Source organism: Solanum lycopersicum, chromosome 6 (assembly GCF_036512215.1).
Source record: "Solanum lycopersicum chromosome 6, SLM_r2.1".
Classification (NCBI taxonomy): domain Eukaryota; kingdom Viridiplantae; phylum Streptophyta; class Magnoliopsida; order Solanales; family Solanaceae; genus Solanum; species Solanum lycopersicum.
Genome location: NC_090805.1, coordinates 46,214,251 through 46,226,023, shown reverse-complemented (window position 1 = coordinate 46,226,023; position 11,773 = coordinate 46,214,251). Strand labels below are relative to the sequence as shown.

Here is an 11,773-nt window from a genome sequence, read left to right as displayed (position 1 = left end):
AAGTGGTTTATTGATCCAAATCAATTTGAAAAATCAAAAAATTCAAATAAAAGTTCGATTTTATTTGTTTTGGTTATTCGGTTTAATCCTAAAGTAGGCCAAATCATAATATAATATGTACTTTTTCTTTGAAATCATAATATCAATTTTTCACTTGACATGTTTAATATGAGAACATTAAAAAGTATTACATTATATTTTGACATATTTTAGTTTAAAATCATAAAATTCAAAACATTTCTTATTATTATTTATTTTGGACAACTTTGCAAAATAGCCACAATAATAAATTTAATTATGCTCCATGATTATAGTTTGCATATTTATGAGTTGTAACTATAGTTTAAACAATCTCATTTTTGTAATTCATGGATACACTTGTATAATTAGTTCATTTTTGCATAAACTCGAAATACTAAATTTATATAATTACAAACATCAAAAGTATAAGCAAGTTATACAAATATCAAATTATATAAACATGCGAATTATACAAAACTAAAAAGTTGAAAAAGTAATTATAACTAAAAATAAACCGCAAATTATAACTATGTTAACTAATTAACTAATATATATTTATTATATATATAATTCTTCTTTCTTTCTTTTTTTTTTAAACTTTGAATCGAATCAAAATAATAAAATAATTAAAACAAAAAAAATAATATGTCATCCATAACCGCAATAAAAAAGCAACAAGTTTCCTAGTGGATATGTACTGTACATGATGTAGGCCATTGTATCCACAATAACACCACGACCACAATTGATGACTCCAACATAATAAAGTTTGAGGCGGAGTTAAGTGAAGTTCGTAGAATCAAATGAATTATCTAATATTTTTATAAATTTTTATCAGTTATAATATAAAATTATAAATTTTTATCAATTTGTAAATTTTAATAAAATTGATTAATAGCATAGGAATAAGAAAGAAATCGTTGAGATATTTTACACATTAAAATTATAAATTCTAACCAATCCTATTATCAACAAATTATAATCTTTCAAAAAAAATAAATTAGAACACTGTTAATCCTCGCTTCGCCTATATTAACATTTAGTGCAAGAAACATACCACATTTTAATGAATACATTCTACAGTTCATTAATTGGAATTGAAGAGTGAGATTTGATTTTGTAAGTTAATATAAATTTCACTTTAATTTTTATTTTTACACAATTCTTTTATTCTAAGTAGTAAATAGTTAAAAGAAATCATTTCCTCAAATTAAAAGCATGATATTAATTATGATGATGGTTTAATGAAAGAGTTGTTTATTTTATATATATGTTAATAAATATAATTAATTGTAAGATAAATTCATTTAAATTTAATATTTTCTATGAAATTCCAAAAAAAAGAGAAATATTAGTATAAAAATATAATTTGTGCCGGGGATACTAAAATTTAAGTGATGCCAAAAATAAAGAATTTGATGAATTTGTGGACCACTATTTATGGCTGGTAGATTAACATATAAGAAATAGACTTATGATATTTTTACGGTTTAGTCAAACTCAATATTTTATATTATTTTTATATGTTTTGCTTAATCTATTTATCGTTGATTTCCTTCTTGGCAGAATTTAGTTCATATATAAATTTAAAATCAGATTAGTGACGTGTGAAAAGTAATGAGTTTTCCACAATAAATTTATAGATAGCAAATTAAAAGGTTGGTAAAAAAAATATTAAATACAAGTTATTTTAAAAATAAATTAATGGCCAATTTCTTTTACGTACCGTAAATAAATAATGATGAAGAAGCAAGTCAAGAAGATGATCCGATAAAACGATTGAAACTTTAATAAATCACGATTGTATCTAAAATTATCCAAAAATACAAAAATTTCAACTAGCATGAAAAGTTACTCAAATAGTATTCTAAGAATATTAAAACTACAAAGTGAGAAAATGTAAAAATTGATTAGAAATATAAAATTAAGACTAGAAATATAAAATTAAGACTATAAATTTCACTTGTGCTACTCTTTTTTTTTAAATTTCTTTGTCTCATATTTAGTATCACATTTGAAATCTAATAAATTTAGATTTGCTTAAGAAAATCTTATATCATGACAACTCTATTCTTAAAATTCAAACACAATTTTGTAAATTTAAAATAGATTATTACTTACCAACCATTTGGTGGAGATGTTGTGAAGGGGTTGGGAAAACCACTTTTTAAATTATATACTAATAATTAATAAAGGAAAGTACAAATAGTATTATTATTAGGTGTTCAGCCCCAAAAAAATAATATTATTATTAGGTAGATCAACAAATCCAAGTGGAATGCTATAAAAAAAAATGTACTGCATGGCTAAATCTTAATTATACAAAAAAATCTTTAATTAAGTCTTAATACTAAAGCCTTCCACTACCAGAAATTTATTTTTATTAAGGGGATTATTGATAGATAGGGTTTTTGTTTAATTGTGTTAATTTATATTATAAATTTCTGAAATCTTATTCAATTTTTTTTTAATCATATGGTAAGTGTAAATTGCGCATCATTCAACTAATTTAAATTTGTTCTCATATAACATATTAAGGGTGAAAATTAAACGCTTTCTATATATAATTTCCTCATCCTCTAAGCTCCAATACGAGATTTAATCGGTCAAAATGTGAATGTATCTTATCAAAGTATATTATTTTATCATAATTAAATTAATATTAAAATTAAAACACATATTAATGAATCATAATCAATATTAGCAATAAAAATATTCAAGCATAAGTTGAAATATTTATAGTTTATTCATAAATTAACATAAATATAAATATCAGATGCAAGTAACTTTTTTATCGATAAATAGTTTAGTGGGGAAATAACTGCAAATAAACTTTTTGGGGTTCGATTGTTCAATAATGTGGTAGTTGTAAGCATGGCTGTCTTTCTTGTCTTGTTATTTATTGTAAGGCACATAAAATTTTGGGATTACATCCAATTAATTAACAAATAATTTTTTTTTGGGATTACATCCAATTAATTAACAAATAAAACCAGTGATTACCGGAGATTAATGATTAATTAACCGTTTTAATAAAAAGTTTTAACCTCTCAAACAACGTGGCTTTATCTAATCGTCTTATATTTGTAAATTATAATAGTTATTTGTAATGTCCTTTTTATTAGAAAAATAATACACTTATTCCACAAAAATTATGTGTTATAAATTTATTTTTATTTTTTAAAAAAAATCAATTCAATAGATGGTTAAAAATAAAGAATATTGTGAGATTCAATTTCAACTATATTGTCATAAAAGAAATGTTAATTCAATGGAAATTCAATGGTAAAATATTATTTTCTTGATATGATAATTTGTAATTCATGTATTCAAGAAAAATGATAGAAATTTTATTTCATCAAAAGTATAACATAGATTAATTTGACTTTTTTAAATTAAATTATATCATTTGACTGAAAATAACTTGATTTAGAATTTGGCGAAGCTAAAAATAGATCAGAGGATCTAATTGAACTCTTTTAGCCTAAATGGTACCTTTTGATAAAATATAACAATTATGACAATTAGTGTGACTTTCTCTCCTAATTAGGTAAATAATATTCATTTTGAATATAAATTTAGATTTATATCATATATATGTATTATATATTAAAATAATCGTACAACTCTGATAGTTTTTTTTCTTCAATAATATAGATTTTCAGTGACAATTTTTGACTTATTTTTCTTATTCACATTTTTTATTTACTCACCTTTATTAAACTGGTTTATACGATAAGCCACAACTTGAAACATGTCATTATCAAAAATCAAATTGCATATACATATGTATCACAAAAATAATTTAAATTAATAGTATAAAAAATCTATTGTCATTATCAATGGTGAGTACATAATTTATGTTTCATACGTTTAAAATTTTTTCATCATTAATTTTATTATATTTATAAAAATGTTATAGTTTTATACGTTTAAAATTTTTTCATCATTAATTTTATTATATTTAAAAAAATATTATATTCAGATGAATATGATACTAAAAAGTTATATTAAATATAAAAAAAAAAAAAAAAATTACCCTGTCGTATTTCTTCAATAGGAGAATCAGAACATGTGAATTGATTAATATACTTTAAGAAATTAAGTTTTAAGAGTAATAAATTTCAATTATTGACTTATTTAGTTCTTTAACTTAGTTTATCCTCCACTTTGCTAGTTTCTACTAACATTAAAAATAAATGAATAATTTATTACTCCCTTTATTTTAAGTATTGAATTTCACACACTTTAAAAAAAAGGATAAAGATATAAGATTAGACATAACTTTACATTTTGATCTTTATTAATTATTATCAAATTCATAATTGAAATAATTAAACATTAATTAATAACCAATTCTAATATTAACTAATGAAGAGTAAAATTGAAAAAATATTCTAAAAGTATTCTTAAAATTGAAAGTTTAAAAAATTAAACGATTAAACTAATTTAACAATAAAAAATATTTTAATAATTTAATTAATTTGAATCAGAGAAAGTAATTTCTATTCCGCCGTCACGATAATAATAATAAATAACAAACATATGACTTCCCAACCATATAAGACGACATAGCCATATAAAATAAGCTAAGTACAACTAATTAACTCTTTTGTCTTGCCAAATTGGTGAATATACTATTTTAATAAAATTCACTATAAAACATCTCTATTTTAAGGGCCTGTTTAGTCATGCAATATAATATTTTACGAAATTATGATATAGTTTCATGACATGAGATTATGAGATAAAATTGAAGTTTTATTTAGATATGTAATATGGAATTTTGGTGTTGTATATTTTTTTCCATAAACATAAAAATTTCATAAGTTCTAAAACTATTAAAATAACCCCCATTGTTTATTCAATATTATCAAATAAACAAAAAATAATAAGATGGTATGATAAATTATTATAAGAGAAAAGACATACAGACACCATCAAAGTTGTTCCGTATTTGCATAAAGACACCTTAACTTTTAAAGTGTCCTATTACCCTACAGAACTATTTAATTTCTTGTAAATGGACCATTTTGACCCATTTCGTAGTGTGAGTTGTTACCACGCACTTGAGGCGCGTCATCCATTATTTTTACTGTCATGGACCAGTTTAAAGGTGCCATGTGTCATTATTATTCTTTATTATTAATTATTTTATCAATTTTTGTCATCTTCCCCAAATTTAAACCCAAAATAATTATTGTTAGCCCTAATTTTTCAATTTCATAGTTTTTTCCATAGCAAAATCAATGTTGATACTCTTTGTTTGACCACTTCATCATCTTCTCTAAGAAAATAAGACACCACTATTGGCGAGAAACTTCTGGATCAATGAAGAATGTGATTTTCTTGTTCAATAAATTCAAAGTAAACACTTCCAAACTATGGAAGCTCTTGTCTGCCACAAGTTGGTCAATGGAACATGATGAAAAAGAAAATGGTTAATGGAGGAACTGTTGTCAATTGAATCTGCATTAACTTTTCTTGCAATGTGCAAGAAAGTGTTATCCATGGGTTTTGTTCTAAGTTAGCATATGAGTTATTTAGGTCCGAATTTTGCTACCAAAAGGGTTGCAACTAATAGCAATCCTACATTCAAAATTTTGTTGTCACCTAACTCCATAGCTGAATAAAAAAAAAATCCGAATGAAGAAAAATTAATGAAAATTTCTTGAAGGTGCAAGCAAAATAGAGAAGAAAAGAAATGGAGAAGATGACTTCTCTTTAAAGAATAGGGTCGGGTCGGGTTGAACAGGGATTTGAGCAACACGCGCCACTACATAGACGAGAAAATGGGTCAAAATGGTCTATTTACAAAGAAATTAATTAGTTCTGTGGGGTAATAAGACACTTTAAAAGTTAAGGTGTCTTTATGCAAATACGGAACAACTTTGATGGTGTCTGTATGTCTTTTCTCTTATTATAAAGTTATTTGTTCTCCACTTAAGTAATTATTTCATCAATATATTTGAGTAAAAATGTAACACCTTTCACGGGCTCTTCAAGATTTTATTACTCAACAATCGTGAAGTGTGAGTTAAAGTGATTATATGTTGGTGAGAATAATAAATTTTATGTCGGCGAGAATAATAAATTTTAAAAAGTAATAATGTGATTATAAATTTTATTTACATGCAAAATAAATGGTTGGTAGATATAAATGTGAATCAATTTTTGTATTAAAATAACTCAAATCATGATATGGTATTCTCGTATGATTTCATATCATGGTTTTTGCAGAATATGGTATCACATCTTATGATACCATATCATAAGATGAAATCAGCATAAAATCGCATGTCCAAACGCTGATTCCATCTCACGATACCATATCTTGATACGGTATCACATGGACAAACGCCTACTAAATAATATTCAATATATACATAAGACTCAATAAAATAGGCGGAAAATCATAGTATCTCAAATTAATTTGATAAAAATAAAAATATAAAATAATCTTTTCATATAATCAAATTTAATTGGCCTGGATATCACGATTATAAAAATCTAGCTACTATTATATTTCAAGTGAAGTTAAGATATATAAGACAATTTGATCAAAGTCTTTTTTTAAGGCCAAATTTACTTTAAAAAGAAGAAGGTATTCAATCAATTTTTTAAGAAAAAAACAAGTGTTTTTGAAGAAGTAAAAAACTCTGTTTTTCGAAAATAAAAAGGTATCTTTTTTTTCCAAAACACTCTAAAGATAATATAGTTGAAAAATATTTTTTCAAAGCATAGGGAAATATTAGTTACTAATTAAAAGTACATTTCGAATAACTTAATTGGTCTATGAACCAAATATTTTTTCATTAAAATTAACCAAACACAGAGCACTTTTTATTAAAAAAATAATATTTTTACAAAAAAATTAATGACTTAATTGGTCTATCAACCAAATGTTTTTTCATTAAAATTAACCAAACACAGAGCACTTTTTATTAAAAAAATAATATTTTTACAAAAAAATTAATTTCAAATATAAAAGTTTTTAGTTTAATAATTTCCAATAAGTTTTCAGGAATAAAATATAATAAAAACAAAAAGTGGAACACATTCCATCAAGATTCTTCCATTAACTTTTTAAAGTGTAAAGCTTTTCCCAATTCAAATTGAAAAAGATACCCACATTTCTCTTCTCCACCGACCCTCAACCCCTCTCTCTCCTCTTTCTCTCTCTATATCTATACATTTTTTTTTATATATGTATATCTCTCTCTCAACTTGCTTTGTGAGTTGTGATCATACTTTGATGACCTAACTCTTTCTATCTTTTTCTAAACTATACTTTTCCCTCTTTCATACAAACAAAGTTTTTTGTTTCTGTATAAAATTGTCGGTTTTGGAAATTTTAGAGAAACCCCATTTTCTTTTTCTTTTCATATTGTTGTGTTTTTAGCAGTTCTTCATGATCATTAGAAATTGAAAGAGGGTTTAAGCTCAAAAAGGAAGTTTTTTTTTTTAAACATGAAAAGAGCAAAATTTGACTTGTTCATGTCACTGAGTAGGCAAAGATCGTTGCAAGTTTTGATTTTGTTTGGTTTTTTGTATTTATTTTTGGTGGGTCTTGAAGTTCCTTTTGTTTTCAGAAATGGGTTTAGTTTAGTTTCTCAAGACGGTTTTGGTACAGGGCAGTTTTCGAAGTCTTTTGTGCTTGATAGTGAAGAGGAGTTAGAAGAAAAAGAAGCCCCAAATAGACCTCTTGATGTTCCACTTATGGTTCCAAATCAATCAAAGACTGAAAGGAAGATTAGAGGAATCAAGAGTCCTTTGTCAAGTTTGGTTTTTGACGGTAGTTATGTGAATATGACTAGTAATGATGGGTTTTCTGGGATTTTGAAGTCAGCAAAAGAGGCATTTGAGGTAGGTAAAAAGTTCTGGAAAGAGCTTGAATTGTATAAAAAAGAAGTGGGTAGTATTGTAGAAAGTAACAAGACAGAAGAATGTCCTCATTCCATTTCAATATCAGGGTCTGAGTTTTTGGGGAAAGGGAGAATGATGGTGTTGCCATGTGGGCTTACTCTTGGTTCACATATAACTGTTGTGGGTAAACCGAGAAGGGCTCATCAGGAGCGTGATCCAAAGATATCACTGCTGAGGGAAGGTCAATTCTTGATGGTTTCACAGTTTATGATGGAGTTGCAAGGTCTAAAGACTGTTGATGGGGAGGACCCACCTAGGATTCTTCACTTCAACCCACGGTTGAGTGGTGATTGGAGCGGGAAGCCGATGATTGAGCAGAACACTTGTTATAGGATGCAGTGGGGAACGGCTCAAAGGTGTGATGGGTGGAGGTCCAGGGATGATGAGGAGACTGGTGAGAATATCAATTTTGGTTCTTTTTGTTACTTTATTGGTCGTTAACACATTATTCTGTTTCTAATGAACTAGTTTTATGGGTCAACTATGCTCATTCCCAAACTAGTTGGACTGTCCCTTTATGATCCTTAATATTTTAGTGCTTAGAAGATTCATGTACCTGTTAACTTACTGCAATCCTCCTCCTTTATCTGTACTTGTGACCGGTAATGTGAAACTTACATAGGCAGAGTTGCTAAGAAAAGTCAAATGTTTAATATTAGTTGAACTTAAAAAGATTTGTTAGCTGGAGAAACCGTTTGATTTACTAGTTGAGGTTAAAAGGTGGTTCCTTTTTACTTCATCCGTTTTTGATTTGTTCGTCTTACTTTCCTTTTTAGTTTGTTTAAAAAAGGATGTCTCTTTCCTTTTTTTGGCAACTTCTTAATTCTAACTTTCCACGTGAACATGTTTAAGATCACAAGATCAAAGCATATTTTTGGTACATTACATATTTTTAGTTTAAGACCACGACATTGAAAAGTCTTCGTAAAGTCAAACCGGACAAACAAATTGAAATATAGGTAGTACTTTTTTTGTTGGGAGGTTGGTAGTGGGTGGGGATGCTGCAGAAGTTTTTATAGTGCATAACCAAGCAGCTGAATAAGTTTGAGTATAGAGCTTATTGCTTGAGAAAGTTCTATTTCGTGATGGGTACATTCCTAGGATTTTCATGAGTTGGGGATTATAATTATTTTATATACCTTTTCTACATGGGATTCTTGGCAATTGGATGGAATAAAAAATAAGCAAATTGCCCCATCAGTTACATTTGCATCTGCATCTCTTGTTGTCTGTGGCACAGTAATCTATCATTTGTATGTGGTACGGCATTTTTGGTAACTTCTGGACTCTTTTGCAGTTGATGGCCAGGTAAAGTGTGAGAAGTGGATCCGAGATAATGACACCAACCATTCGGAGCAATCAAAGGCATCTTGGTGGTTAAACCGGCTTGTAGGGCGAAAAAAGAAGGTCGATTTTGATTGGCCATTCCCATTTTCAGAGGATAGGTTATTTGTTCTAACTCTCAGTGCCGGTTTTGAGGGTTATCACGTGAACGTTGATGGGAGGCATGTGACCTCATTTCCATATCGAATTGTGAGTAATATACTACCACCTCTCCAGTTTCATGCTGAATTATTGAATTGAACTATAGAAGTTTACCAGTGATGCTTTTTAGGGATTTGCGCTCGAGGATGCCACTGGTTTGTCTTTGAATGGTGATATTGATGTCGATTCAGTCTTTGCTGCCTCCTTGCCCACATCACATCCTAGTTTTGCTCCTCAAAGGCATCTTGATATGTCAAATAGATGGAAGACACCACCCCTTCTTGATCAGCCTGTGGATCTGTTCATTGGCATTCTGTCGGCAGGCAATCACTTTGCTGAGCGAATGGCTATAAGGAGGTCTTGGCTGCAGCACCAGCTCATCAAATCTTCGAATGTTGTGGCTCGATTTTTTGTCGCGTTGGTAGGTTGATAGATGGTAGCATATGCATCATTTTTGCGAATATAGTTTACTATTAACATTGGTGTTGCAGCTTGATAATTTGAGTTTAACTGGATTGGTTTTTTAATAGCACGCTAGGAAGGATATAAACGTGGAGTTGAAGAAAGAAGCACAATTCTTTGGTGACATTGTCATTGTTCCTTTCATGGACAATTATGATCTTGTTGTCTTGAAAACAGTTGCCATCTGCGAATATGGGGTGCGTTGTGGATTACCTATAAACATTGTTGTTGGTTGTCCCCAGCTTAACGTCATCCCAATATTGATATTTTCTTGTTGCAGGTCCATGTAGCATTTGCAAAAAATATCATGAAGTGTGATGATGATACATTTGTTAGAGTGGATGCGGTTATCAAGGAAATAAATAAGATACCCGAGAATAGGAGCTTATATGTTGGAAATATCAATTACTATCATAAGCCCCTGCGTAATGGTAAATGGGCAGTGACATATGAGGTAATAGTTTGGAGTTCCTTTTTAAATTTTTCTTTCTCCAATCTCTATGTGGCTAGAAGGCCTAATAGTGCTATTTTCTTTTGGCAAAGTATTTTCATATGCTTCACTGTCAAAGAAGAGGCTTTACATGTACCCGTTAATAGTGTCTGAGGAACATGCTTAGAATAGGCGAATCTGCTTTTCTAGGGGAATATAGTGAGGCTATTGTAACTATTGCTAGTTATCTGCATGGATTATCTCTGGATGTTGTCTAGATTTTTGTCTTTTCAATCTCTTAGTCACTCAGTATTCCGTCCTCCTAGAACCCCACGAAATCCGAGTTTCTCATCTAATATTCGTCCCCGGGTGGTTCCTCAGGAATGGCCAGAAGAAGATTATCCACCTTATGCTAATGGACCGGGTTACATTATTTCATCAGCCATCGCAAACTTCGTCGTCTCAGAGTTCGATAACCATAAGCTAAAGGTTAGACAAATTCCATGTCATCTCTTTCCACAAGTTATTACTCATGAAATGGCTAACTAGCTCCCCAAATGTGCAGTTGTTCAAGATGGAGGATGTCAGTATGGGAATGTGGGTCGAAAAATTTAATAGTTCATCAAGACCTGTGCAGTATGTACACAGCTTGAAGTTCTCCCAATCTGGATGTGTAGACGACTATTATACCGCTCATTACCAGTCCCCTAGACAGATGATTTGTATGTGGAACAAATTACAACAGCTAGGCCGGCCTCAATGCTGTAACATGAGATGACAATTCGGATTTGAAGACCGAATGGAATCTGAAAACAATCCCACGAACTAGGATAGACAAGTTTTGCAGTTTAATATTACCATGATCTGTATATTCTCTGGAAGACTTCTTTATATGATAGGGCTACTTAGGCGCCTTGAAAATTTTTTTTATTGCGTTCTCTACCTTCCCTGTCTTCATAACATAACTTTTTGAAGTAAGTACATAAATGTGCATTTCAGAATATTCCCACATACGTTTGTATGTAACTTATCATACATTAACAGCAGCAGAAAGTAACAAATTTAAGATTCCATGAAGTTTCATCTGGTTTAAATGTCTTGTGGTATGTATTTTAAGGAATGAGGTTGACTGATTCAATATAAGTATTCAACATGAAGTACTATGGTCAAACATAAAAGGTGGCTGTGTGGGGAAGTTGACACTTGAAATGCTATGTTGATTTTTGAATATGAACATACTGTTAGATCTTAGCAGCAGCAAAATGAATAGAAAAAGCAGATTGTTGGGCATGCCAAAGATATTAAGGGAAAATGACAGTTCAATTCTCTATTGACAATTTTCCTTTTCCTAAATAGCATATAAAGGTTGACCATCGAAGTGGTATCAGCTGTATAATAGTCAAGTTGTCCTAATGGTTTCTTGGTAGTTCCAAACAGTTGGCTTAGCAG

At 29.2% G+C, this 11,773-nt stretch overlaps 1 protein-coding gene across 1 annotated transcript; it reads left to right on the top strand.

Annotated features, from left to right (window-relative positions):
* The first annotated feature begins 7,087 nt into the window (after positions 1-7,087).
* On the top strand, positions 7,088-11,418 carry LOC101247727 (hydroxyproline O-galactosyltransferase GALT6). Its single transcript, XM_004241511.5, has 7 exons — positions 7,088-8,341; positions 9,245-9,480; positions 9,563-9,853; positions 9,963-10,091; positions 10,175-10,348; positions 10,706-10,813; positions 10,890-11,418. The coding sequence occupies exons 1-7, from the start codon at positions 7,492-7,494 to the stop codon at positions 11,100-11,102; spliced, it is 2,001 nt and encodes a 666-aa protein (XP_004241559.1). The 5' UTR covers positions 7,088-7,491; the 3' UTR covers positions 11,103-11,418.
* The last annotated feature ends 355 nt before the right edge of the window (positions 11,419-11,773 follow it).

Bases quoted from the DNA above. Each gene is read 5' to 3' on its own strand.
- LOC101247727 (XM_004241511.5), top strand. From the start codon at position 7,492: ATGAAAAGAGCAAAATTTGACTTGTTCATGTCACTGAGTAGGCAAAGA. The intron at 9,481-9,562 runs GTGAGTAATATA...GATGCTTTTTAG, and splicing joins CCTCATTTCCATATCGAATT to GGATTTGCGCTCGAGGATGC. The intron at 10,349-10,705 runs GTAATAGTTTGG...GTGGTTCCTCAG, and splicing joins AATGGGCAGTGACATATGAG to GAATGGCCAGAAGAAGATTA.